We start from the raw sequence: 27,976 nt of genomic DNA, 5'->3' as shown, positions 1-27,976 counted from the left end.
AGGAAGGAAGGAAGGAAGGAAGGAAGGAAGGAAGGAAGGAAGGAAGAAAGAAAGAAAGAAAAAGAAAGAAAGAAAGAAAGAAAGAAAAAGAAAAGCATGTAAAAGAAACTCAAAATAATTCCACCTTGATTTTGTTCAATGTAAAATGGGAGAGAAAAAAACTTGGATGGGTTTTCCAGAGTCTGTTATTTCTGGAATCCTTGTGGGCCTGTGTCTTGAGTTGGCCTACCACAAAGGACTGATATAAATCATAATACTGTACAAGAAAATATATTTAAAGGAAATGGGAAATTCCATAGATGGATAAAATGAAGTTGTAACTCAAGCCATAAAAAACTAATGTGAAAGTGGACGCTTTGCAGATGCCTCGGTCCAATTCAATCTGTTTATAAATGCCTTTTTTCCTCTTGAGGAAATTAGAGAAGATGATCTTTGATAGCCTCTTAAGTTTTGAGATATGTAATATAAGCAATATTTTGTAACTAGGGAATATAATAGCAGAAGGGGAATTAAGTGCATACTGACATTTGCCCTCCCCCAGCTCTGTAGTTCCTATGAGCTTTACACTTGAGGAATTTGTTGTGCACTGCTGATATTTGTGCCTTCCTGTTTCCCTCTCTTTGGAGTTATATCTTCTTAAAGGGCTTGAGATTGGGTTATTTGCTTCAACATCTGGTCAGAGGGAAATGTTGCTATCAGTGGATTGTGTGAAAGGAATGACATCCAAAGTATCCAAAGAGTAACACTTATGGATTTAGCTTCCAGATCTGATATATTCACTTCAGCTTCAAACTTCAAACAGAGCAATTGTTAAGCAAGGTCTACCCATATTCCTAGTGGTTGCTGTTACCTGTTCTTTCAAAACAGTGTTGAAGAAGTTCTCACATTTTTTCTTAATTTTTCAAGGGGCAATCCCTTACAGGATAAACAGTATCTTTTCCTTCAGTTCATTAACTCATGACACTCTATCTTGATTAAGTTTCAGTTTGTTTCCTCCCAGCCAATTCCTGTTTTCTTCCATTGAATTCATCTCTGCATACAGTAGACCATAAGAATACATAGTCTCCAGAGAACGTTGATTGTTCCACAGTACAGGTTCTAATCTCCATCATTTCTATTTGTATACTTGTTGACTGTCCATTATTCAGATTGTCATAAAGCTTCTGTTGGGAAAAAGCCAATGATCTGAGAACTGAAGGGGCATTTCTTGAGTAAGTTTTTTTTTTTTTTACTCTTCCTCTAGTGAGTCAGGCAGTATGGTATACTGTGTAGCTTTTGAGCTTCTAATATTATAAATATAATATGATTCAGAAAAACTTTTGAAAAGTATTTTTGATGTATGAAAATGGTACTATTAATGTTCAAGTTTTAAAATTCTTGATATACACCCATGGCAGTGTTTAGGAAAGATAAGACTTGCTATTGTAGTCAAACAAAGCTTTGCTACTGAGACCATTTATTTATGAATCTTGCTGTTAAAAAGATCAGCGTGTCCCTCTTACTCTGTGTATAGAGTGTTTTTCTCTCTTCTTTTTGATCTTTACATGGAGTTTGTTTGAAGACCATTTTTTTCTGAACAACAAATATTGTATAGTGTTTAGCTAAACTATCACTTGCATAATACAGATTTGGAAGGGAGTAAGGTCAAGTATTTGCTTGAGTTCTGATGACAGAAAAGGGATGTCGTTATAACAGCATGAATTTCCTTATTTGACAAGGGACCATAATGAAAGCTAGAAGAATCAGAGAATGCTCATGATTTACAGATCTCCTTCTGTTCCAGAAGTTTACTAGTATCACTTTATTTAAGAGTATCCCAAAACATGGAGATGGCATTGATTCTCTTACATCTGGCAAGCCCAGATTCAGAGAGGCTGATTTAAGACAATCAATGCCATCTCCAGGTTTTGGGAGGCTCTTAAATAAAGCAATACTGCTGATTTTCTGGAAGAGAAGAAGATCTGTAAATCATGAGCTCTCTCTGATTCTTCTAGCTTTCATCATGGTCATGTTTATATGGAGGTGATGAGAATTGTCACATTTTTCTGGCAAAATTGTTTTGACTAGAAGTTGGAGGGTAGGAATATGTATCTTCTTACACATAAGTAAATGTGTTTATGTCTGATTTATATCAAATTTTTAAAAGATTCTGCTTCAATAAATTTTGGTAAATCTATATATAAAACATATTTCACACTGATTTGTATTGTCTTCTGCTGCAAAAGCAGATTGTTTTCCCTCCATCCTATTTGGTGTCTGATGGAAAACAACACACTAGGAAAATTACTTAACATAATTTAACATTTGTTCTTTCAAGAAGCTAATTTTATTGTGGGCCGTATTGCGCTATTTGCATAGAAAACCACCCTGAAGGGAAAAACTCTTGTTTCTTTTTTCTTTCGTCGTCTTGTGAAACTTTTTCTTCAAGGACAGGTGTCTTCATTTGCAAGACATAGTAACCATATTTTAGGTAAATGCCACCTAACATACCTTTGTGAAAGTCAATCACAGTAAATGTAGCGAAAGTTCAGTCTTATCTGTGCAAAAGAAGATTGGACTGAGCACTGCAAGTTAGTGGCTGGATTATTCCCCTCTGTCTTCCTCTCCTTGTGCGATCCTTTTGGAAAAGTTTCCAATGAAGCAAGCTTATTTGTAGTATTGCAAGCCATTTTGTAGGTTGGTTCTGATAAAGTGTAAAGTTGTAGACTGTTTTGAAATAAAAGAGAGAAAGTTGGCGAAATGGTTAAGGCAGCAGGCTAGAAACTGGCGGTCTGGGAATTCTAGTCCTACTTTAGACACAAAGCCAGCTTGGGTGACTCTCAACCTAGGAAGAAGAAAGCACTTCCAAAAGACTGCAGATAGTCACCAGAAGTCAGGACTGACTTGTAGGCAGCATTTATCTATACGTTTTGCAGTGAAATTTAGGATAAAAAGCTAGTATATAACCTGTACCATTAGCATATGTGTAAAATTAGCAAATCTGGATATAAGTGCATATTAAGAGAAGCAAGCAGATAAATAAACTGTTTGAAATAAACATAACCCAGTTTTTTCTATCCATCAAAAGAAATATTAAAATTTCTTTGTTTTGCCTGTTAATAGGTGCTGTATTATTTGAGTTACCGCTGAAATTGCTTCTCTCAACTGTGGATTACTGCTGTGTAACATTTGCTTGATAGAAATATGAGTCCATTGGAAGGATAGTGCTATAATATGTACTGTACATAAGATAGATTAATAAAGTAAACAAGGGTGGTCATTGTTACTGGCATGGCATGGCTGGAAGAGAACAGCTGGCTTGATGTACCCTTATCAAAATTACTGCCTCTGGTGTTCTAATTGTAGGACAGAAGTAATTGTAAATTGTGTAATTCTTTGAGGCAATATCAATTAATGGAAAAATATTACAGAGTTTGCTAACCCATATCTTTCCATGCTGCAATAGAATACTGGCTGTTTAGACTACTTTTGGGAAATTAATTTATTTGCATAGTCTATAGCAGTGGTGGCAAACCTATGGCACGGGTGCCAGAGGCGGCACTCAGAGCCCTCTCTGTGGGCACGCGCGCCATCGCCCCAGTCCTAGGCCTTCAGCTGGGTTTTATAAAACCTTTTCGCTTTAGACCTCTGCTGCCGTGTGCAAAAAAAAAAAAAAGATTCAATCAATCGGTCAATTTCAACTTCTTGCAGGAAAAAGAAGATCTTGCAAAGTTGGAATTGATTGATTGAACTTTTTAGTCCCACCTAGTCTGCCGTTACCACCGCAGCCACGCCCACCCAATGGGCCACACACCCCCAATGGGCCACACCTAGCCAATGGGCCATACCCAGCCGGCACCCAACGATGCATAAGTGGGTTTTGGGTTGCAGTTTGGGCACTCGATCTCTAAAAGGTTCGCCATCACTTGTTTACAGTAGGCTTACCGTATATGCCGGCGTATAAGATGACTTCCGGAAGCGTTAAACTCGGCGCCAAAGACGGGGGTCGTCTTATACGCCGAGTCGTCTTATACGCCGGAAATATTGGTAGTTTCCGGCGTATAAGAAGACATTCTAGGAAGGCGACTTGGCGATAAAGACGGGGGTCGTCTTATACGCCGGGTCACCTAATACGCCGGCATATACGGTACTTTTTACAATGCTGTTGCCTCTTCTTTTTTTTTTAACCATAGATTTAACCTTTGGGAGTCTGACCAAAGCAAATTGCAGTATTGTGGATTATAAACCTAGCTAACGGACACAGATTGAAATATGGTTATTAGTTTTGAGTGATACTTATCAGGGAGTCTAGTTAATATGCTAATTTAAGGTTTGCTGCTAAGAAGCAGGTCTCTACTTGGGCTCTGCTTGGGAATCTCAGTGATCCTCATCTAAAAATGCTAGGGAGAATTTCACTGGCAGAAACATGTAAAATGTAAGGTATGCTGGTGATACTATTACAATAACTTTTAATCATGAAATTGCACCAAACAGTAGTGCTTGAGTTTTTGCTAATATTAGAGCTGAAAATAATTAGGCAACAGCTCAGTGTTAATGAATTTCAGAGTGAACTGGGCCAATCTACAAAGATACATCCAGAACTTAGGGGAATTCACAGTTACATTCCCTCCTCCCCCCCCCAAATGTTACCTATTATAATGATCAATGGCCTTCACTAAGTTCTCATTTTAATAATCTCTCGGCAGCCTTGGAGGACAGATTCAGAACAATTGCATTATCACAGAGATTATGCCAACATAGTTCAGCTGAAGCGAATCTATATCTGTGTTTTCTCGGCTAAATATTTTATTCTGATAATCTTTAAAATTTTGCCTAGCTGAATAGAGGAATTTGACTCAAGTTATATTGTTGATTTCAAAGTTTCCTGTACAGTTGCCAAATTCTGCTACCTTGCATCAAGGATGTGCAATCATGATTATGGGGTCAGGAGGACTAATCTGGTTAATTAGATAATTTCTTTAGGGGTACATTAAGAGGAAGACAGTTTATCTGTCACTCTAAGTTTGGTCTGATATAAGGCAATATGGATTGTCCTTGACTTATGGCCATTTGTTTGGCAACTGTCCAAAATTATGACTGTGCTGAACTTAACACCTGTGCCCAAAGTTATATCCTTTGCAACGCCCCTGTAGTCATGTGATAAAACATTAAGCACTGGTCCTCCTCTTACATATAACTGCAGAGGCACTGCAATAGGTGCCAGTCCCCTATTTCTCTCTTAACTCCCCACCAGCATGCGCAAAGCTTCCATGGCCTGGGAGGCCTCAGCCTGCTCCCTATCTGGTCTACTCTCCCCATCCTTTAAAAGCCCCCTTGTTCAAATTGTGTGACTTAGACTAGGAGATTTCTGAGGCACCTTGAGAATGGACTTGTAAAGATAAAAAAAGCTTTTTGGATTAAGATTTGGTGGAATATTCAAAAGATTTTTAAGAGAAAGATAAAGTTCACGCCGCAATTATTTTGGTTGGGTGTTATTGTAGATTTTGATGTTAAAGAAATTAATTTGATGTTGAATCTTATAACAGCTACAAGACTACTGGTGGGGCAATATTGGAAGAAAAATATTTTGCCTACTATGGAAGAATGGATACTTAAGGTGTCTAATTTAGCAGAAATGGCAAAAATCTCTTATTTAAAGGACCATTCACAAGAAAAATTCATTTCGGTTTGGAGAAGATGGATTGATTATATTCAAAAGAAATATCAGACTGAAAAACATTATCTTGCTTATGAGTAATTTTTAGATTATTATTAATAGTTTAATATGATTGAATTTATATTATTTTATTTTATATAATATTTTATATTATATTACTTTTAGTATTATGGTTTAATTATATAATTATAGAATCATATAATTATTTTTGTTTTCAATTTGTTAATATTTATTTTGAAGAGGAGTTAAAGTATGTTATGGATTTGATTAATAGTATAGTTGGGTAATGTTATTTAGATTATGTTTGCTTATTTGTAACCCTGTAATCAGCTTTGGGAAGTGGGGGAGGGGGGGGAGGGGAGGAGGGATTGGGGATATATATTGTGTGAAATTTTTAAAACTTTTAATTAAAAAAAAAGAGAGAGAGAGAGAGAATGGAGCCCGCTTGGAGAATGGCACAAGGCGGCCTCAGTAAAAAGGCCACGTCTTGCATAGGTGGAGTGCACCTTCCAGTAGCTGGAGAAAAACACTAAAGGTAAACCCTGGTGGGGAGGGAATCCTCCAGGGCCTGGTGGGGAAGGAACAGCCTGAACTTCTTGGGCTATGACAGCTTTGCCAAATTCTATGCTGGACCTTCCCTGCCCTGTGAGCCCCCCCATCCCATGTTCCTTATATGAGACTCTGCTTAATAACCTGTAACTGGATTGTGATGGTTGAGCGAAGTGGTCATGAGATGTGATGTCTCACTTAAGGATCACTTGTTCAACCAAGACTCCAGTCCTAATTATGGTTATAAGTCAAGGATTAATCTGTAATTAGACTACACAAATAGTCCTCATTTAGCAACCACAATTGCTAAATTGCAAAACATCATGTGACCGCAACAGGCTTATGATCTCTCTTCAGTCATTAAGTGAATCACCGCAAGTTGTGAAGAGCAATGTCACATGATCATGGCTTGTGATTTTTTTCTGCCGGATTCTCCATTGACTCTACTTGTCGAAAGCCAATGGGGAAGTCACAGATGGTGATTATGTGACTGTGGGGCACTGTAGTGCTCCTAAAAGTGAGGATTGGTTGTAAAGTTACTTTTTCAGTGCCATCATAACTTCAGGCAGTTGCTAAACAGGGAAGTCATTAAGCGAGTTTAGCTGTACAACTTTATAAGCTCAATTTACAAAGAGTTTCTTAAGCTCTTTTACTAAAAAATACATTCAGATATTAGTTTTGAAGCATACAACTTTGTCGCAAGTAGGAAACTTGATTAATGTATCCTTTATATAGTGCAAATTATAAATGTGGCAAGTCTAGGATCTATATGTTGAGTGTTGGCATTCTCTAATCACAGGAACATCCATCAGTGAATTCGTTACATGTATTTATTCATTGTATTTATATTTTGCCTCTTTCTAAAGATGCCAGGCTTCTCCATTTATGATCTATTCTATCCATACAACAAATCTGTGAAATCAGTAATGCTGTGCCAAGGCACAGGGTCAGTCTGTCAACAATAAAAGCTGAATTGTGAATGTTAAGTGTTACAGAATCTCTGCTTTTGTGTTCAATTATAGTTATGTAAAAAGCCAAGATGATACGTTGCTGCTTTTATTTAGTATGCAAGTGCAAGCTGAAGAGTGAATCTGAATTGCAAATTTTTAATTTATGCTAATAGGTATTTATATTTAAATCTTGGATTAAGGTAGGTTTTCATCCCATTATATATTCTGAGATCCTATTAGTATTAATAAAAGTCATGCAGACATAGTGGGTTGACAACACAGCTGTTTCTAATGGTCAGGTTCTTTCCATTTATGTGGGGTTTTGGTGACAAGACAAATCACTAGTGATTTCATGCCTCAAATGGCTATGTGCCAATTCATTAGTATGTTAATAATCTTCCTGTGTTATCTGGTTGCAGTCTGCAGTTCCTGTTTTCACAAGAAAGAGAGTGCTGAATTTGCATTAGCTTAGTGTTTTGGGAAATGTGCTTATGGCTTCTGCAAATCCATATTAAAGAATTTTTCCCCCTGCAAATCCACATTAAAACACTGGACTCCACCAATAAAGAGCTAATTAATATACTGCATTAAGTGTGATTTGTTGAACAAACCCTTGTGGTCTAGTTCACATATACCTAAGCCATATATTATGTCTTGCAATTCATCAAATCCTTACACGAAGACAGAGCATTTGGTTTGGCTTAGCTTATATGAATCTAGTTTATGTTTTGTGAATTGTGGCTTATACCTGAATGTTGTATTAATCTAACCATTGTGTTTATTCTCTTCAGTCTGTTATTTTCAACTCATTTCTCTAACCTAGTGATTCTCAGCCTGTGGTCCGTGGACCTCTGGGGAGAAAGGGTGCGATGTTACCACAGGGAGTCTGCGAAGGCTTGAAGAAATGCTATGATTTAAAACTTGAGTTAAGTCTTGGGGGTCCGTGGCTATGGGGGTCTGTGGTGAAGAAAAGATTGAGAACCACTGCTCTAACCTATAAAAAAAATTGAATGCTATTTGCCTTCTACTTATTATTAGCTATTGGCCCAGTTTTGTATGATTGTGAGATTTTATAAGAATTCCTATACCTTTTATCCAATCTTTTACAAAGATGTTAGAGAACATTGGGTCCAGGTCTGAACCTTTTGATACTTAATATCTCTCCAATTTGATGAGGAACTGTTGATGTTCAAAACGCCTTTTGAAACATTTTTTTGAAATCAAAATATATTTGTCCACAGGTTTTCCATAGTCCACCGAGGAAGCCCTGTCTGTCTGTCTGTCTATGAGTCAGTATTAACTCCTGGTGACTGCCTGGAGATGTCTTTGCCGTTTTCTTGGCAAGATTTTGGAAATGGTTTACCATTGCTTGCTTCCTAGGAGAGGGAGTGAGAGATTGAAATTGAGATTAAGATTGACAAAACTAGTTCTTGGAAATTTATGATGGACTCTGATTATCATCACAATGTTTCAAAATGCTAATAAAGCCATTCTTCTATTATCTGCTCTAGAATTTTCTAAAAAGCTGATTAAAGATGAAATGGTCTACATTTCTGGGATCCCATTTGTAAAATAAGGACATCATTTTCCTCTTCCAGTTATAAGATGTTTTACCCATTTGCCAGGATTTTTCAGAGATACTGTAAAGCAGTGGTGGTGAACCTATGACACGTGTGCCAGAGGCAGCACTCAGAGCCTCTCTGTGGGCACGTGCACCATGCCCCGGAGATGGCAACCGTCCCTCTTCAACCAGCTGTCCGCTAACTCGCCGAGGTCCCACATGGCTGGATGCATCCCAGCACCCATGCGCTCACTGGCCTCTGTGTGCAGGGGCTGATGGTGTCAGGCAGCAGCCGCCCCGGCCCCTGCCTCACCTTGCCCTGTGACAATGGCACCCCCACGCCTTGCCTCGCTTCACCCCACAGGACGAACAACCTGCCCACCACCCCACTTGCCAGAGACCCCCTGGATCTCCCCCAACCCTGCTCAGCCCCACAGGCGTCCCTCCCCACAAGCAACACTGAGGTGATCATGCCCACCTTGGCCACACCCACCCAATCTGCCATGACTACCACAGCCATGCCCATCCAGTGGAACACGCCCACCTGGCACCCAGTGATAAGTAAGTGGGTTTTGGGTTGCAGTTTGGGCACTTGGTCTCTAAAAGGTTCGCCATCACTGCTGTAAAGGATACAGGATTGGCCAGATAGTCAGGAGTTTCTTAATTACCTAGCATGCAGTCTCTCTGGCCATGTATAGATACACAATATAGAAATCTTAGTTGGTAGATTTGTTTTACTTGTGTCCATCTGTCAGACACAGAATTAAACCATTTCCATTATTATAGAGCTAATAATATTTAAATGCAGTTTTCTGGCTTTAGCTGACCTTTTTCAGGAAACCATATATTTGTCTCATAAGCTTAAAAAAATACCTGTAAATGTTCTGCCAGTAGCAAAATTACTTTAAAAACAAAACAAAACCTATTTTGTTAAAAACACTTAAAAGTTTTCCATTGAATAAGTAATTTACTCTGAGCTCATATACATGTGGATTATGAACACTGATAGGGCCAATAGCTCATTATTTTTATTCCTAAAAGAACAAGTAGTTTCCAAAAATGTCAGTATAAGACACTTTTTAGGTTGAGCAGAATAGTCTCAAGATCGTTCAGAAATAAAATATTAAGATTCTTTTTTGGAGCATTATACCAATTATAATTTGGTAGAAGCCATAGAAGAACTCTTCTTAAACATGAGTGGGATAAAGTCCCAACAGTTTCTCTCGTTACTATACTATTCTGTGCTCATACCATATACTTAAGAATAAATCTGAATTAGCCTTTGCTATCTTAAGGAAGTTAAAATGCTTCTGTTGCCTCTCAGTAATTCCTTTTTATGTCTTGCAAATGTGGCTAAAAGGACTATAATAGAAATAATTTATATTTTTTGTTACTTATAGGGCAAATTTTCCTCCATTCCTGAGCTTGATCTCTATTCCTTAATACCATAAAAAAGAGAATCACTATACTGCTGCCATTGTTCAGGGCACAAAGAAAACGTTCATTCCAATATTATGTAGTACACAGAGGATAACATTTAAATCAGCAGTGCTGCAGAGTATGAAAATGTCAGATTGCCCGTTCTACCATATAATTACTTTAAGCCAAAACAGGATTCTCTTTTGTGTAGAAGCTTCCTAGTAAAGAAATTGGTGCTGTGAACTGTAAGTCAGTCTGAACTCAGACATTGCCTAAATTGAATAAATAAAATAAAGCGGGTTAATAAAAGAGATTGTCTTTTAAAAAAAAACCTTCTTCAACTTGATAGTGTTCATGGCTGGGTTACGCTGGGACACCTGGAGAATTGTAGAAGTTCTGGAAGCGTGATGTTGGAAACTCTAGATTTTATCCGTTGGCTTTTTATTCCATAGAGTATTTTTTCTTTTTAAATCTTTTTCCTATTTTTTTTTAATTTTAAGGAAAAAAATTAATAACTGCATAAAAGAAGAAAACAATGGAGAATGGACATGATGGATGGGAATGTAAAACATCAATAAGCGGAACTGACAATTGTCATGAAATTTTAAATTCATTGCTGCATTAATTAAATAATTGAATCTATAAAACCAGACGTATTGTATTGTCTTGAGAAATAGTTGTAAATCACTGCAAAAGACTAAACCTTAATATTTATTTTGATGTCACCACTATTATCTAAAATAAATGCCCATAACCTTATAAAAAGAAAGAAGAAAAATGAACAATGAATATGAAAAACTGCAAAAACGGGAAGATCCCTTCCCTTTATATCTGATTGTTGATTACATCAAATTATTCATAAAGTTTAAAAATGCTTCTGGTTACTCTCTTTACATCCAGATATTTCCCTCTTAAAAACTGTATTCTTCACTATCCAAGTTTGCCTGGTTACAGTATGTGACATGTAATATTAGGGAAACTATTGTTAAATTTCATCATACTTTTCCTTTTACTCGTTTTTAGGACTATTAAATGTAATTCAGATTAATACATTCCCTTTCACACATGTGCTTGTCTGCACACTTATTTGCATTTATATTGGAAAGCATTATAACCTCAGATACTTGAATATTATGGTGGCAGGCAGGATCAGAAATGCAAATCTCAGTATAAAATCTGTGCGCTTCAAGACCTTAATTCTTGACTTCCTAAACATAGTTACATAGTTATATAAGAACTTTTTTGCAGCAATAACCTACAAGGAGTTGGAAATCTGTTTGAACTATTTGTCCCTGAAGTTTCTCCCCCCCCTTTATACCCATTATACCAGTGTTCCACTTTTCTCTAGTTTTTGGCACATTGCTCAGAACACAGTTTCCTCCTTTTCAACCTGGTGAAGTCCAATTGTTCTTTGCTTACACTACATCAGCTTTTCCCAGAATTTAGCCTGGAAACTTGAATCCACTAGGGAATCCCCAGTGTGTTTAGATTATAAAACAGCTTCCTAAAAGCGTCTTGATTGGACAGCATCCTTAGATAATACTGTCATATTTGATTTTCAACAAACAGCCCCTTTCCCATAATGTTTTCAAGCAGAGTGTTCTACAAACATTGATGTGTACGTAATCACTCTTCCTCATGTCTTTTGGTTGATGCTGAGTTCGTCATTCTTGAAATGAATAGGTTGAGCCTTCTTGCCTTATAAATCAAAAGAGGGGTAGGAAGAAGACTGAAGCTGAAGTAGGCTGGTTTGCTTAGGGCACGGGTGTCAAACTCGCCACGTCACATGACGTGTTGCAGTGTATTGCAACTCTTTTTGCATTACCAGCAATGGGGTGGGTGCAGCTTCGGTATGATGAAACCGGCCTATGGGCCTGCAGTTTGACACCCCTGGCTTAGGGCCTCCTGAGATACAGCCAAGGTACCTTTTACTTCTGAAACTCTTAATGTGGACCATATTCAAACTTAAATGCAGAATCAATATGTATTTTCAACAATTATGTGTGGAGTCTGCAATTTAATGTAAAGGAAAAGATTTGGATTTCAAATATTTAAGCTCATCTCTGCTATTCACCATTGCCGTATGCATTTTAGTTCCCAATTTTAAAATGTAACATTGGCTTTGGTCATTTGAAGGAAAGTGGTCAAGTTGGAACGCCTGTCTTTAAGTTCAACATTCCTTGGGGTATATCAGAAGGTTAAACCCACTTCCTTTTGTTTTGTTTTAGAAAGCCACAACAAATTGTTACACATGTGTAGTTCCTTTTCTGTTTTCATTAAGGTATATGCAAGTCAATTGGAGTAAGCAACTTTTTAATTGAACACTTGGAACAGCTGAGGGAGGACTGTCAGGTAACTCCACATGTAAATCAGGTGAGTATGTTATACATAGTGCTCCTATAGCTTTGACCAGCAAATTAATGACAATGAACTAATGACTTAATGGAATAGAGATAAACAGCATTCACATTCCATTCAAAAGAGACAATTAAAAGCTAAAATGGAAACAAAAAGACCAAAATATCTCTTCACTAGCAATCAACCCCCAGATAAGCAGAAAATTAACACCAATATCAATACCAGGCCAACAATCAAGCAGTAAGGTAGTACCCCAAACAAGGATCTACCAATTCAGACAAGCAATCAAACTGTAAATAGTAGCCTAATCAAGAAACTATCAAGAAGAAAACAACACTGACTGGACAAGCCATTTTTATATAAACAGAGAGCAAACCCCACTCCCTTCTAGCACTGTTGACATTATCTAGTTGGGTAATGAAATTCTGCAAGTAAACAATAAAACCCTGAACTATAAATATTCTCTGGTAAATTAATGACTCTCTGAAATGAGGATGCAGAACAGAATCCTCTCCTCTCCAATTTGGATTGATGGCTAAATTACCATGATACTCAATTTCAGAAATGTGATTTCCAAATTCAATAAAGTGATATTTTTAAAAATATATGATTTACATTTGGATGTTCTGGATATTTGAAAACTATCTTTTTTCTTCTTTGCCTTTTTATCTCAACCAGTTGACAACCACAATAAAGTCATTTGATTTGATTTATTGGATGATCCTAAATGGAAAATTATTGCAAAATCTTTCTCATTTCATTAGTTAGTCTTAAGGAAAAATAGGGAATAATAATACTCAAGAACATCCACAGAAAATGATAACACTAAGAAAAACGGAGAAAACAGCTTAATCTCCTTTTTTAATAATTCAAGTAATTTTATAAGCTACTACAGTGTGCAAACAGTTTGATTTTTCCTTAGAGATAAGCTCTTCCAATAGGCAGATAATATTTGGATTGACCTTTTCTTTCCCACTGATTTTCCATTCCATAAATCTCCAGTGGTCACTCTCTAATGTTTGGGGATTCTGTGAAATGGAAAGGTACACCCGGATGTTCTGCCACTTCCCTCTTCCTCAAAACACTCCAGTGAAACTACTGGAAACGGTCTCTATTGTAGTCTTTTTGGGTGGAAGAAGATGAGCAAGTGAATGTCTCTGCAGTTGTAAGCCTGTGGTGGAGAAGGCCACAGAGAGGGCAAGAAACTTCAAAGGCGGTTGAAGAAATGGATGTGTCTGCTGCTTGAACCTTGTTTCCCATCCAGGCAGTCATTTTTGATCACAGTAGGTTGAGGCTGACCAAGCCTAGCCCTGGAGTGCCTGCGTTTCTTAGAGCCCGTGTTGAGCAGATGCCAGCCTATTGTTTCTGGCTATTGTTGCCTGAATAGACAACATGTCCTAAAGATGAGAAACAGGAAACAGCCTTTCATCCTACTCAGGGTGGATGAAAATTTCCATATTCCTCATGCTGATGTCATTTGTGCTGAACTATAACACTCTTGCTGCTGTTGCTGCTGTTGCTGCTGCTTCACCATAAAAATACGTAGATATTTAGGTCATTGGAAGAACTTTGATGGCAGTTTGGGATTGCTCTCTATGAACTGACTCTGTTACAGAATTTCTACTGTCTTTTGCATATGTTGGGAAAATAGCTCCTTTGGTGCAGGGATTGTGTCAGGTTTTGTTTTTCTAATCTTCTGTGCTAAAATTACAAGGAGAGGTAACACCAGGATAATTCACATTTTTACAGGTTTTACCACATAATTATTCCTTTGGACACTGTATCTGTAAATTCATGTTCATCATGTATTTATTCATATTTATCTTGCCCATTTCTCTGGTCTTCTATCAACTTTTGAACTCATATTTTTCTTGGATCACTTTCCAGGTTGAATATGGATTTTAAGAAACAGAAAGCTCTTGAGTCAGCCCTTAAACTAAGAAATGATATGGAAAAAAACAAATATAGTATGACTTGTCCAAAAATGTCAAGCTGTATATTAAATTTGTTATATGATATTTCTTAAACATTTCTCCATTCCAATACTGCCCACAAAATGTGTCATATTTCTCTTACTACTTGACTACTATCTACACAAGATTAAACTCTGTGCTAAAAAAGAAAAGTGTTCACAATCCTCTCCTTCACTGAGGAGATTTCATCATAGACGTATATTTTAAATCAATGTTTTCCAACTTTTGTTATTATGTGGATCCTTACTTGATAGCCATAAACTTTTGTGGAGAGCCACATAGTCAGGTGTTGACAGTGCTGGGTTTTGTGACTGTACCATCTCCAAGTTCAATAAAAAATAATCTATTTTTTAAAGAAGTTTCAGCTTTCATAACAACTGAGAATATCCTCCTCATGAGATTTCAGAATTTGGCTAGCTTTGAAATGTCAACTATATTTAAATAAAATATTTTTATTTTCATTTCCATCCCATGAAACATCTGGTATATCTTTGCAAAACACCAGCATTTTATTTTTATTTTGTCCTAATATAAACACGATAAGAAGTCTCATTTATTAAATGTTTATATGTAATTAAGAAGCTAGTCAGGAACCTGAATCCTAGTGAAATTTGAAGAGCTTGAATAACAGGTATGTATTGCAATGAAAACTGAGAAGTCAAAACAAAATCTAGGATAAATGGCTTCTGGCATTGTTTCCAATCTGTTTGCCAACAGAGGCTATAGAGGGTGTCTATGTTTTTCTTCTGGATAATAAAGAAATATGTTGCATTTGTGAATGTCCTGTTTTACTGCTTTCTCTTATGTTAAATCTGTGAGAATACATATTTACTCCCAGCAAGTACAGGATGAGCTGTGTATTATCCATTCTGTTACATGACTGGGATTGGGTTTAGAAGGGGATAGATGCCAACAGCATTCTATAGCAGTGGTTCTCAACCTTTTTAATGCCGCGACCCCCAACTGGTCGTAAGTCGAGGACTACTCAACCGGTCGTAAGTCGAGGACTACTCAACTGGTGCAGCACCATTTGCAGAATGGGACTTTTGGCGGGCTCAGCAGGGCAGAGACAGCCTGGACAATTCCTATTGGCTTTTGAAAGCCAATAGAATTAGACTCTATTCAAGAGAGTCTATTCTATTGGCTTTCAAAAGCCAATAGAATAAAAGGGAGTAGCACAGCTAAGGAAAAGGGGAAAAAAATGGCAGACTGTGTTGTTTGGCGACCCCCATGAAATGGTCGTTTGACCCCAAATGGGGTCCCAACCCACAGGTTGAGAACCACTGTTCTATAGGTATATACCAAGAATATTTTTCCTCCATAACCATCAAACAGATCTGACTTATTTTCAAGCTATCTTTCGTTTGCTGGCTTCACTATTTACACCAAATTTTGGGAGAGGTATCATGCTGATTGATAACCTGACCCCTATATTATTTTCTACTATTTTACTAGTTGGAAAGAATTAAAAAAAAGGGAGAGGGGAGAGGATAAATACAAATTCCAATTAATAACTATACATTTTTTTTTTGCAACCTTAGCATTTAAAGGTTATCTCAGCCATACAGAATGCAGATTCCGAGAATGCTTTTGTTTTCTTAAGCTGACTATTTCTTAAGCTGGATTCACTTTATTCTATTATACTAGCCTCTTAGAGATTCACTGTTTCACCTGTAATCCCTGGCTGAATAATGAAAAAATAATCTAATGGAGGATTCTAATGGAAATCTTAGTGAGCTTCCTTGAGTTGAGTGCGTGCTGCATGTTTTGCATGTTCTTTGTAGGTCTAGGAAAATGGGACAATTGCAGAAAATTAAGAGGAAGGAGAATATCTTATGATTTCTTTCCATTGTCACCATATTGTTATTTCTGGAGAACAAGACAGTGAAGATAAAAACATGAATCCTATCCTGGAAGAGAAGACAGTATAATTGATGCAGTTATTGTCCTGTGGTTTCTGTCTAGAATTCTGACTTATTCAGGAAGCAGTGACGTAGATTACTGTACAGAGATTATGAACTAGCAGTTTCTTTTATGCATTCTGAGGATGCTAGTAACCATGCCCCATTTTTTTCAGAATTTCATGTTTCCTCACAAGGAAATTTTCCTTGGCTTTTGGAAGGAAAAAAAGTTAATAAAATGTTATTGACATGATAGCGTTGTGCCAAAAGTGTAGCAACATTCAGTAGCTTGACCTTTATATTGTAATAGGTTATAAACCGACAAGAACTTTGAGGTAAATTTTCTTCTTCTTTTTAAAAAAGGTGGAATATCATCCTTTCCAAAGGCCTCAAGAGCTAGTAGAGTATTGCCAAAGTAAGAATATTGTTTTTGAAGGCTACTGTCCACTAGCTAAAGGTGAAGCTCTTAATCATCCCAACATTATTCAGCTTGCAAAGAAATATGGCAGAACTCCTGCACAAATCTGTATTCGCTGGAGCATCCAGGTAAGTCCTGAACTTTCAGTTCTGTTAAACAACAATTAATGACATGTAAGAGAATGCATTTCCTGTCTAGCTACATAAAACTTCCCACGCAGTAATAGGTTCACTCTTGGTTTTCTATGTCCACTGAATAGCTGATTTCTCATTAAGCAGTAATTGAAAGTAGAGCAGTATCGGAAACTGTTCAAAAATAATTTGGTCTCAGTTCTGTTGTAGTAAATAATTATCGGGAGCAGGTCTGGATTTTTTAACTTCCGTTCTGCAATTCACTGAGTAATTATTGTAGTCTGGGACGTGGGTTTATTTTAAATCTGTTACTTTTGAGGCTGTCGTAATCAGAATAGAGATGCTTGTAGTGTGTTCTGACTGAAAGATGTATCTGTAGTAGTGTACACATGTTCAGGAAAAGATAATATTTATATGTTGTAAATAGTTATGCAATAGCATCTAGAAATAAATCTGTTACATGAATTAGTCTTGGGAAAAAATAACCAAGATTCTGATAAAACTTTATTGGGGCTTCCTTCCCATGTATTTAAATGTCTCAGATGGAGATAGTACTAAAAAAACCTGAGGAAGCATTATTAATCACACATGAAAATTATGGCATACTACAGAGCCATAAGAATATATTGTTCTGAACACACATTCACACATGCACACTCTCTCACTCTTACTTTCTCACACACAAAGTTGAATTAATTGCAAGTAAACAGGGTGGTAACACTGTCTTAGTTAGTCAAAGATAAATTGACATGGTCCTATAGGCCTTACAATGGATACCTCAACTGTCAAAGCACTAGTATTTCTTGAAGGTATATATCCATCTTAAATTTTTTACAGCATTAAATTTGTACCCCAGACACAGCTAAATGACTATCTGTGTCCTTCTCTTTGTGTATCAATACTTATGGTTTCATGCTTCCAAAGAGTGATGAGGTAATAAACTTATGTATTTGACTCTATTTGTTGAAATTGCAGACGGGAACTCAAATGACATAACATTTTCTATAAAATATACACCTGTACATAAAAATATAACCTGTCAAAGAAAGACATGTTTTAGGGCTAAACATGCTCATAAGACATCATAAGGATATGATTTATTACCAAATTGCAATTGTTTCTCTTTCCTTTTTTTTTTAAAAAAAAATAGATCTTTGCTTCTATCAATAATGATTTTATTTTTTCTTGTAGAATGGCATAGTCACGATTCCAAAATCTACAAAACCAGAGAGAGTCCAAGAAAACTGTCAGGTAAGACCAGATCCCCTTCTGCTGGGTTTTTTTAGCATCAAATATTTGACATGCATACTATTTTTTTCTTTTTTATTTAGGCAATTTTGAGTAACCCTATTTGTGTAAATCTAAATTTAGTCAAGTTAACACAAATTAAATTATCTTGAGAGAAGATATGAAAGATCTAAAAACGTTTGGCATATGTAGTAGGAAATCATTTAATTAGAATAATTAGCTGCTTGGCCTAAACTATGAACAGTGACAACATAATAGCAAAGCCTTAAAGAAGTAGATTAAAACCAGTGGTGGGATTCAAATATGTGAACAACTGGTTCTCTGTGTGGATGCTGCTTCCGGAAGTCCATTCTGGGCTTGGGCAACAAAAAGGTAGCTACCAGTTCTGCCGAAGTGGTGCGAACCAGCTGAATCCCATCACTGATTAAAACTATGTGAGTTAGGCATCTCTGCAAAAGAATTGGGTATACAATGTTTAGGTTTGAACCTTAAAGAGATTAAATGACTTTTTTTATACTCTTGAGCAATTAAAGTTCAAATAAAAGAGATTTAAACTGCTAGTGAGAAGCATTTAAATAAAAAGTGCAAAAAGATTTAGTTCTTTCTGAGAAGAATGGGGGCACTTAGCTTGAATTGCTGAGAGAACAAACTGCAGAAGAAGTTCAGTGCTTGCAAGTAACTTTAATCAACATTAACATGAGTTGGTCTTGTCTAGCTTCAGTTTGGTTTCAGGGGCTACATTAGTATAATTTTGGAAAGAAATGTAATAATTAAAGACATAAATATGACATTAAATCATGTTTCTACTACTTAAAATTTTTATTTTATGAAGAGTTTTGGCTCTTGGCAAACTTGGTTCTTGGCAAAGAAGACATTCTTACATCAATAGAAAAAAAATGTCCTCCCAATATTATGGAGTAGATTCAGGATATACTTTGTGATCTGTTTTTGAGAACTCTTTTATTTTCTAAAAATGAAAAGACGAAGCAATATGGTTTACATTATTCAGATTTAATGACAAGCTTAAGAGTTGGATTAATCCATGTTGATACTAACTGGCTATTATATGGATTTTTAAAATTCTGTTACTTTTGGTTTATTATAACTACTGCAATATATGTAATATATTTTAAATTTTATTATCACTACTCTATTCATTTGTGGAGTTGCTTGCATTTCATTATTTAAAAAATAAAAATTAATAACTTAAAATATTAACCCAAAGATAGGTCATTGTTGAAGTTAGTGTCATTGTTGATATTATGAAAAATAATCTCTTACCAAAGTCTATCTGTGTGAAGAACAGATAGATTACTATTAGCTAAAAAAGATGGGGAGGGGGTAAAGATCTATCCATGAAATGATAACTAGGATTTAGAAGTTTTGGGAGAGTATTACAAGAGTAATTACCTCATATTATTATTTATTTAGTGTATGGCATATCATAAATGGACTTGCAATATATATTAACATATTTTGCCTAGATTAAAAACACGCAATAAAATATAAATGTTAAAAATATCTATATTTAAATACCAATGTCTAGGCCATCTAACCACTGAAGTGCAGCATTGTTTATATGAAAACATCAGATCCTGGACAGGATAAATTTCCTCATTTGTGCGCATCACAGGTATAATTGATGAAAAATAATTGATTATGGCTTCCAGCAAAATTTGGTTGAGAGATCTTGGAAGTCAAATATAGGTAGCTAGACAAGAAGCTAATGTTTAGGATATTTAAGATAGTAGTTTCAAAAAGTCTTTAATACATAGGACAAGATAGGGACACAATGCATCAGTGTGTAGTGATGTCAGAAAAAAAAGACTTAGTTTGGCCAGATAGTTGAAAAAATTACAAGGCAGGCAGAATCAAATATCCATTTAAAAAACTTGAAGTGTTATTGGCAGAATTGCACCAAAAAGTATATTTGAAGATCTGTGCAAACATATGTTTATTATCTAATTCCAAAAACTTCAAATCCCAATAGATAGTTGGAATGTTCTTGTTAAAAGAAAAAGTGACTCTACTAAATCCATTGAAAGAAGATTTTATAAAAATAAAAACAAAGAAAAATACAACGAATTGCAGAAAACAATTAGAAGAAAAATTCAACTGGCAAAAGAAAAGTGGTTTGCAAAAAGATGTAAGGAAATAGAAGAGACAGAATGTATGCATGATAATTTCAATTTACACAAAAAATGAAAGAAGCAGCAGGCCTCTACAAAAAAAACCCAACAACTTAGTAGACAAAGAAGGGAAAATTATCTTAGATGAGGACGAAAAACTAAAAAGATGGAAGGAATATATTGAAGAACTTTTTGACGACATTAGGGATGATATACATATGGGAAGTATAACAACTGGACCAAACATCACTATGGAGGAGGTTGAACATGCAATAAAAATAGCAAAAACAAGAAAAGCCACAGGACCTGATGACATGTCAGTAGAAATTTTAAAATTGCTGGAAGACAATGGGAAGAATTTTTTACTGCAGCTCTTCAGTCGAATATATGAAACAGGAAAGATACCAAATGATTGGCTAAAATCAACCTTTGTGACAATCCCCCCAAAAATAAACGCAAAGAAGTGTACCAAATACAGAACAATAAGCTGAATGAGTCATGCCCTGAAAATATTCCTGAGAATAATTCACACAAGAATATACAACAAAATTGAGGAGCGTCTAGGTAACACACAATTTGGTTGCAGAAACAATCTTGGTATACGAGATGCGCTATTCAGCATTCAAGTTCTTGTACAGCATTGTAGAGATGTCAATCACAGTGTTTACATGTGCTTCATTGATTTTGAAAAATCATTTGATAAAATAAGACACAGCAAACTATTAGAAATCCTAAAACAAGGGGGACTAAATGACAAAGACATCCAAATAATAAAGAATCTATATTGGCATCAGGTAGCAAATGTGAGACTAGGCCAAAAGTATTCAGCTGATGCAGAAATATGAAGAGGGTTCAGACAAGGATGTATTCTGTCTCTACTGTTGTTCAATATCTACTCTGAGTCAATCTTCAATGAGGCACTGGAGAACATCGATGCTGGCATTAAAGTAAATGGTGTTTGGATCAACAATTCAAGGTATGCTGATGATACAGTTCTGCTTTCCAGTAAGCATGAAGACCTTCAACTCCTCATGAACAGAGTCACAGAAATATCTGAAAAATATGGTTTGAAACTTAACATCTCAAAAAACAAGATCTTGGTCCTCAGCAAACAACCTGTTAATTTACCACCAATAAATTTGGAAGGAATACCATTAGAAAAAATTGAAAGGACCTCAGTTCTAATTTACATGAAAGCTGGGACGTGACCACTGAAGTAAAGACAAGGATAGAGAAAGCTCAAACGGCATTCTTTAAAATGAAAAAGGTCTTCTGCAGTCAAACATAAGCCTAAGATTGAAAATCAGGCTTGTCAGATGTTATATTTTTTCTGTCCTACTCTATGGAGTAGAGAGTTGGTCTCTGACAGAAGACCACTTGACTAGAAGCATTTGAAATGTGGATTTACAGGCAGCTGTTACGTATAAACTGGGTTGACAAGATCAGAAATGAGGAGTTGATAAGCCACCTGGGAAAGCCAAGGGAAATCATCAAAACAATTAAAAAATGAAAGTTAGAATATTTCGGATATGTGATGCGACACCCAGAAAAATACGGCATACTCCATTTAATCCTCCGAGAAAAGATTGAAGGCAAATGAGGTCCAGGCAGAAGAAGAACATCATGGCTTCAAAATCTAAGAGACTGGTTTGGACAAAACTCAGCAGCACTTTTTTGTGCAGCTGCTGATAAAAACAGGATCGCCAACATGATTGCCAACGTCCGATAACGGATATGGCACAAGAAGAAGAAGTAAATCCAATGATTAGATCAGGAGTCTGATGAAAAAATAAGAACTAACTACTATACATTAATATGAAATCTGTCAAAAACATCCATCTCCACCTATCCAACCTCCATAATTCTGAGATGGAGCAACAAATGTGAAAAACACATAAAATGAGATAAATATCAGTAACTTTAGCATCCACACACTGTCTGAAAAAATATACCGTAAATGCCGGCGTATAAGACGACTTCCGCGAGCGCTGAAATCGGCACCAAAGACGGGAGTCGTCTTATACGCCGAGTCATCTTATACGCCGGAAATACTGGTAGTTTCCGGTGTATAAGACGATGTTCTAGGAATGTGGCCCGGCTATAAAGACGGGGGTCGTCTTATGCGCCGGGTCGCCTAATACGCCGGCATATATGGTATGTTATTGGCCCTAAAAGAAGCATCTTCTATTCATAGAATTAAAAAGAGGCGATTCTGCTTTCTCTTCTGTATTTTCACATACCCATAAAATATATCCCAGGAATTTTCCAGAAGATAATACTGAAGGCCACATTTTGAGAGGAAACAGGCAAATATAAGGAGTAATACATAGCTCCATAGCTTAAGCAGATTTCTCCACACATGGACAGCATGACTTCACTTTTGAATAGTCACAAGACTGACCAATCTTTGTTTAGCTACACAGGAACACTGGCTACAGTCCTATTACATTCAATAACTGTGTAAGTGGATAGCTGCCCAGAAAGTCTAAAAGCTTCATTGAACTTCTAAAGGAGGGAACATTTTCCCCAAATGAAGGAGTGTTAAAAACAAGTTGGGGGGGGGGAATCAGAAGGATAAAGATTATTCAAGATTATTTAAAGCCAAAATAATAGAGATTTAGCGAAAGCAAATAAGGAATCTACAGGTGGGGAAATGGTTGAACAAAAGGTACATGAGGTAATGAGCAACATCCAATAAGGTATAAATATCACAAAACAAACATATTCCAATATATCATATTAATATGATGAGATACTTCATGTCCATTTCCTAGTCAAAATCAACATATTGGAAGAATAGCAAAACAATCCCTTCAAAAATTAAACTGAACAATTTGGGTTTGCTGGGAGAAACACCCCACTTTAAGGAGCAATGGGAAGCTAAAACATGGAGAAGCTGCACTTGCTTTTTGGACTAGCTTCCTATTAATATTCAGGCTAACTCTGACCTTGGCATCTTCCAAAAGCTGGTGAAAATGGAGTTCTTTTGGAGAGCATTTAATTTTTAGATTTTTTTTTTTAAGTTTCTAGAGCTAGACGTTTACTACCTTTATTGTACCATGGATGTTGTTTGCATGGTCTGTAAAGCCACCAACAATCCTGTGTAATTTTGACAAGGTATACATTTAATAGAAAAGGTAAAAATAAGATAAAAATAACCTGGATTATCACTGGATAAGTGAGGAAAATAGACAGAGGCATCAACACTAACAAATGCATGCCAATTTGCAATATAGCAATGTGTGTTTTTTTACTTACCACAAAAGCAAGAAACTCTCTTGTAGAAGATTTTCCTCAATTGTGCACCTCAGTGCAATTGTCATCATTCTCTGCATAGTCAGTGGTGCTAGGGGAATATAATTCAAAGTGAGAAGGTTTTGGGTAGTCTACTAATATGTCTCAAGATTTAAAAGTATGACAGAAAGGAGAGGAAAACTACAGGAAAACAATTCATTTAAAGGTGGTCCTCAACTTACGATCATTCATTTAACCATGGTCTGGAATTACCGTGGCCTCAGAAATGGTGCTTTACTGGCCATAAAGCACTTCTGGCCATCACAAAACACTGCACTGCCATTCCCGCAGTCATGTGATTGTGATCTGAGTGTTTGGAGACTTGTTATGACTGGTTGCCAAGTGTCCTACCTTCATGTCATTGCCATTTCCAATATTCCGTGCCAGTTTTCCCAGAAAGTCAATGGGGAAACCAGGAGGGAAGCTTGCAAACTGTTGCCACCTGCTGATAGAACTCTCTCTCGTCTCTGTGGGCTGGCTGAAACAGCTGCCTACTGAGGGGAATTGAACTCTAGCAATAGAGGGGAACTGAATTCCTTTGGCAAAAATGGGAGCTCAAATCCTGACAACTTGAGCTCCTTTCCTGCATCCCACAAAAAATTCCCTTCTGTGCACAGTGGGGAGCTGAAATCCTTTGGCAGGCAGCTCTTTCAGCCAGTCCACAAAGATGAGAAGGACCCAAAATCCAAGGAAAGAGTGGAGAGACAGAGTGGTAAGGTAAGAAGCATGGAGTGCCTCAGGCATGTGGTGCAGGTATCAGCCACATATGAGTATCTCTTTGCTGAGGAGCTGAAAACCCTGCTTGGATTTCAGCAGGGAGGATTTTCAACTCTTGAGCAGAGCTTCCCAGGGTCTCCCCCACTCCACAAAACACTGTACTCTCCTTATTTGGGACTCAGTTTGCTTAATAACTTGCAAGATCACTTAACTAGAACCTAGAGCGTCAGGATTGCAGTTATTGGGTGAAATAGCCATGTAGTCAGTCATGTGATGTCTTACATAAAAGCTGCTTCACTAAATGTCCTAGATTCCAGTCCTAATTGTGGTTATAAGTTGAGTACTACCTGTACTGTGGAAAAGGCTTACCCCTGAACCCATTCTTTCAGGAAAGGCATCTTGAAGAACATAAGATTATAATCCCAATTTGTATAGTCTGATTCATTGTATATTCTGGGAACAATTTCTGCTTCCATGAAAATGCAGAGAATCAAGACATGGTTTCAAAACTGATGGGCATATTTCAAACTAGTAAGGATTAGGTAGCACATTTACATACATTTTTTTTAAAAAAATTTAAACATATATCAATGAATACTTGATCTAATTAAAATATAGAAGCTGGCATCAAAATGAGCACTTTCCCAAGATGGTTGTTAATAAAACAATTGATCATAAACCCTTTTGCTGAATTCTGTACCAGCTAAATTGTATCGGAATCAATGTAATAGTCTAGGGCGTGTAGAGAAAGAAAGTTCTACTATGACTCTTGAATCATGAAGGTGTTCTGATGGTTCAGTAGTGTTAGGAATACATTAGCAGTTTTTACCTTTAAATAAGATATGGGTTTTCTAAAGAATTAGTACTCGAATCAATTAAAGTTGAAGTAGTCATAAATGATCTGGAGTTGGGGTGAATAATGAAGAATGAGTTTTGCAAATAACAAGTCACTGAAAATAGTGCAGAACATTCAGTATACAAAGGAAGCGTTCTTAAGTAAGTTTATGTTGGAGACGAAGAAATATGAAAATAGAACTGCAAATATCATAATTATTTTTATATAAATGCTCAAGTTGCATTCGAAATATGGTGAGCTCTTGTGTCTGATCAGTTTAAAAAAAGGAAAGCAAGTAGAGAATGCAGGGATAACAATTCATTATGAATTTATTTTATTGTTTCTGTATTGTTTTTGTAGTTTTTGATCTACTCAGAGAACTGATCAATAGAAAAATTACGTATTGGTATAACAGTTGTCCTGCTAACTGACAAAGAGTTCTGAGGACTATGGAACAGGTCCTTGGCTGTCATGACAGCCATGTACTCCTGAGCTGTATTCAGATTCCTCATCAAGAGAAGGCAGATAGAAATCCTCCATTTTCCAACATCATTCTCACTACATTCTTGCTGCAGTTTCTTATGGCACATGACTCCCAGCTTCATAGTGTGTCGCTAATGACGTCACTACACCTCATACTAACTTCAAGATCACCACTTCAGCCACCTAACCTAGCCAATAAAACAGTATCTTCTTTCCATCCCTACTCACACTTTCTAATCTCCTCCGGTTATCAATTACTTCTGAAATTCATTGCTGGAAGATATGGTGATGACCACCCTCATCATTGGCACAAAGAGGTGGGGAAGCCAAGTTTTTGTTAAAACCGTCCCTTACCAGTTAAAAATCAAAATCACTCTAGCAGCCTAGCTGATTATTTTCCAACCAAATCAGCTTTAGGCTTGTGGTCCTTGTGTTGTAGAATTATGATAAATTGACGCAGAAGTGATCCTGAAGGAGAATGATGCATGGTTGCTAAGACCATAAAAGGATTAGAGGGACTTTTCAAGAATGCATATATTCTTGTGTAACGCAGAAACTGTATCTGACGTTGCTGGCTCGGTTTTCATCTAGGCATACAACTTACAGGAACTTCCTAGCTCCTTAGGGAGCAGGCAAGGAAAGGGGGGAGGCAGACGAGGAAATGGCCTTCTGTGACATCTACTCCTTTTCTACATTTCCCTCTTCCATGCCTGTCCTTGCACTTAGTAAACACTAGGGAAGAGACCTCCTTAGCGTCTGCATCTCAGTCTATCCTCCAGGAAAAAGAACTAGCAGTACTACGTGCTAACTGCTGTGTTCCAGGAGCAAAGCATACGCAGCTTAGAATCTGTGTTACGAGAAGGGATGACTATTTAGTCTGGCCAAGAGAAAAGAGAAAGTTTTCTTTAAAACAAAAAAATAATAATTCCCAGCCAGGGAAACCCCTCTGGCCCAGAATCTCTAGTCATTATCAACAATCTCTCTTAGGAAAAAGGCCTCAGAGGAGTAGTTACTGATTTCATTTTTCTTTTGTTTGCAACTGCATTCTTTGTTTTTGTCCACATTCTTTTGACATGATTAATGAAGATTTGCACAAAGCTGCAGAACAGGAGGGCAGAAAATATCCAGCAACATAGGTCATGGAGTTAGGGTTTGGGACTTAAGAAATTATGTGTACTTCTAGGAAACCATAGGGACATTAGTCTTCTTCCTTACAAATTAAGCCATAATCAGTTTGTGTGTTTAAAGAAAGATGTAGTAGCAAACATATTCTCCTGTGCCAGCATAAACAAACCAGCTTAGTAATCAAGCAAACAAACCCATCACATTATGTAATTTAAGTCATTTTTTCCTCCAATTAAATAAAGGCTGGTCACTCTAAATAGCCTTCCCTAACTTGGTGTTGGAGTAGTACTGCTGGCAAACTTAGCCATTCTTCTATCTGGGTTTGATTGGAGTTGTAGTCACATTTTAGAGGAATTGAGTGAACAAACTGAGGAAGGCTTTTCTAACTCGTTGGCTGCTCTGGCTTTAGAGGCTTTAGAGAGAAAACCTTGCATCAAAACAACAATTAAGCATGCTGGTTAGCTTTAAGTAGCAGACACAGTGTTGCCTATGTATATACTCCATTAATCTCTATGCATTCTCCTTAGGTCTTTGATTTTTCACTAGACTTTGATGATGTTGCAGTTCTAAATGGAATGCATGATGGGAGACATGTTTCCTGGGATCCAACCTCAATTGTTTAAATTCAAGGTTTGTCTGCTTTCTTATTGCAAGTACTGGGCAAGTTATTTATTAGGGCGTTCACCTTTACATTTCCTGCAAAATTACAGAGATCATAGAATTTCTGTGATCAGCCCATATCTTCTGTTTTATCTATACTAGCTTTATCTAGGCCAGATCCTGAAGTTGAAATTCAAATACTTTGGCCACCTAATGAGAAGGAAGGACTCACTGGAGAAGGGCCTAATGCTGGGAAAGATTGAGGGCAATAGAAGGAGGGGACGACAGAGAATGAGATGGCTGGATGGAGTCACTGAAGCAGTAGGTGTGAACTTAAATGGACTCCAGAAGATGGTAGAGGACAGGAAGACCTGGAGGAACGTTGTCCATGGGGTCGCTATGGGTCGGACATGACTTCGCAATGAACAACAACAAGCTTTATCTACCAGCTTATACATATCGGAGGGAGAAGGTTTGGAGCAGGGCCCTGCTACAGAAGCATAATTTCCCCATTTCACTTACAATTCTGCTCTAAATTTCATAGGGGCATACAATATGTGCTTATTTTGAACTCTTAGGTTCACTGGTTTACTTTTTTCATGCTGCATTTTGATTGATTTCTTTGGCTT

The 27,976-nt window shown here is 36.9% G+C and overlaps 1 protein-coding gene across 4 annotated transcripts in view; it reads left to right on the top strand.

Moving 5' to 3' along the window:
* LOC120310255 (uncharacterized oxidoreductase ZK1290.5-like) overlaps positions 1-27,976 on the top strand; it is a 76,678-nt gene that overhangs the window by 35,872 nt on the left and 12,830 nt on the right. For 2 of the 4 annotated variants that reach the window (XM_039348470.1, XM_039348468.1), the window contains exons 4-7: positions 12,417-12,508; positions 16,731-16,913; positions 18,108-18,167; positions 27,275-27,377. In XM_039348470.1, the coding sequence (XP_039204404.1) occupies positions 12,417-12,508; positions 16,731-16,913; positions 18,108-18,167; positions 27,275-27,370 (431 nt within the window). In that variant the 3' untranslated portion in view covers positions 27,371-27,377. The remainder of the gene's footprint in view (positions 1-12,416; positions 12,509-16,730; positions 16,914-18,107; positions 18,168-27,274; positions 27,378-27,976) is intronic. The other 2 variants (XM_039348467.1, XM_039348471.1) reach the window with 1 other exon arrangement.

This window comes from Crotalus tigris, unplaced genomic scaffold (genome assembly GCF_016545835.1).
Source record: "Crotalus tigris isolate CLP2741 ecotype Arizona unplaced genomic scaffold, ASM1654583v1 scf7180000018155.2402879, whole genome shotgun sequence".
Classification (NCBI taxonomy): Eukaryota; Metazoa; Chordata; class Lepidosauria; order Squamata; family Viperidae; genus Crotalus; species Crotalus tigris.
The sequence above is the reverse complement of the archived record's forward strand: the minus strand, read 5'-3'. Positions and strand labels throughout refer to the sequence as shown.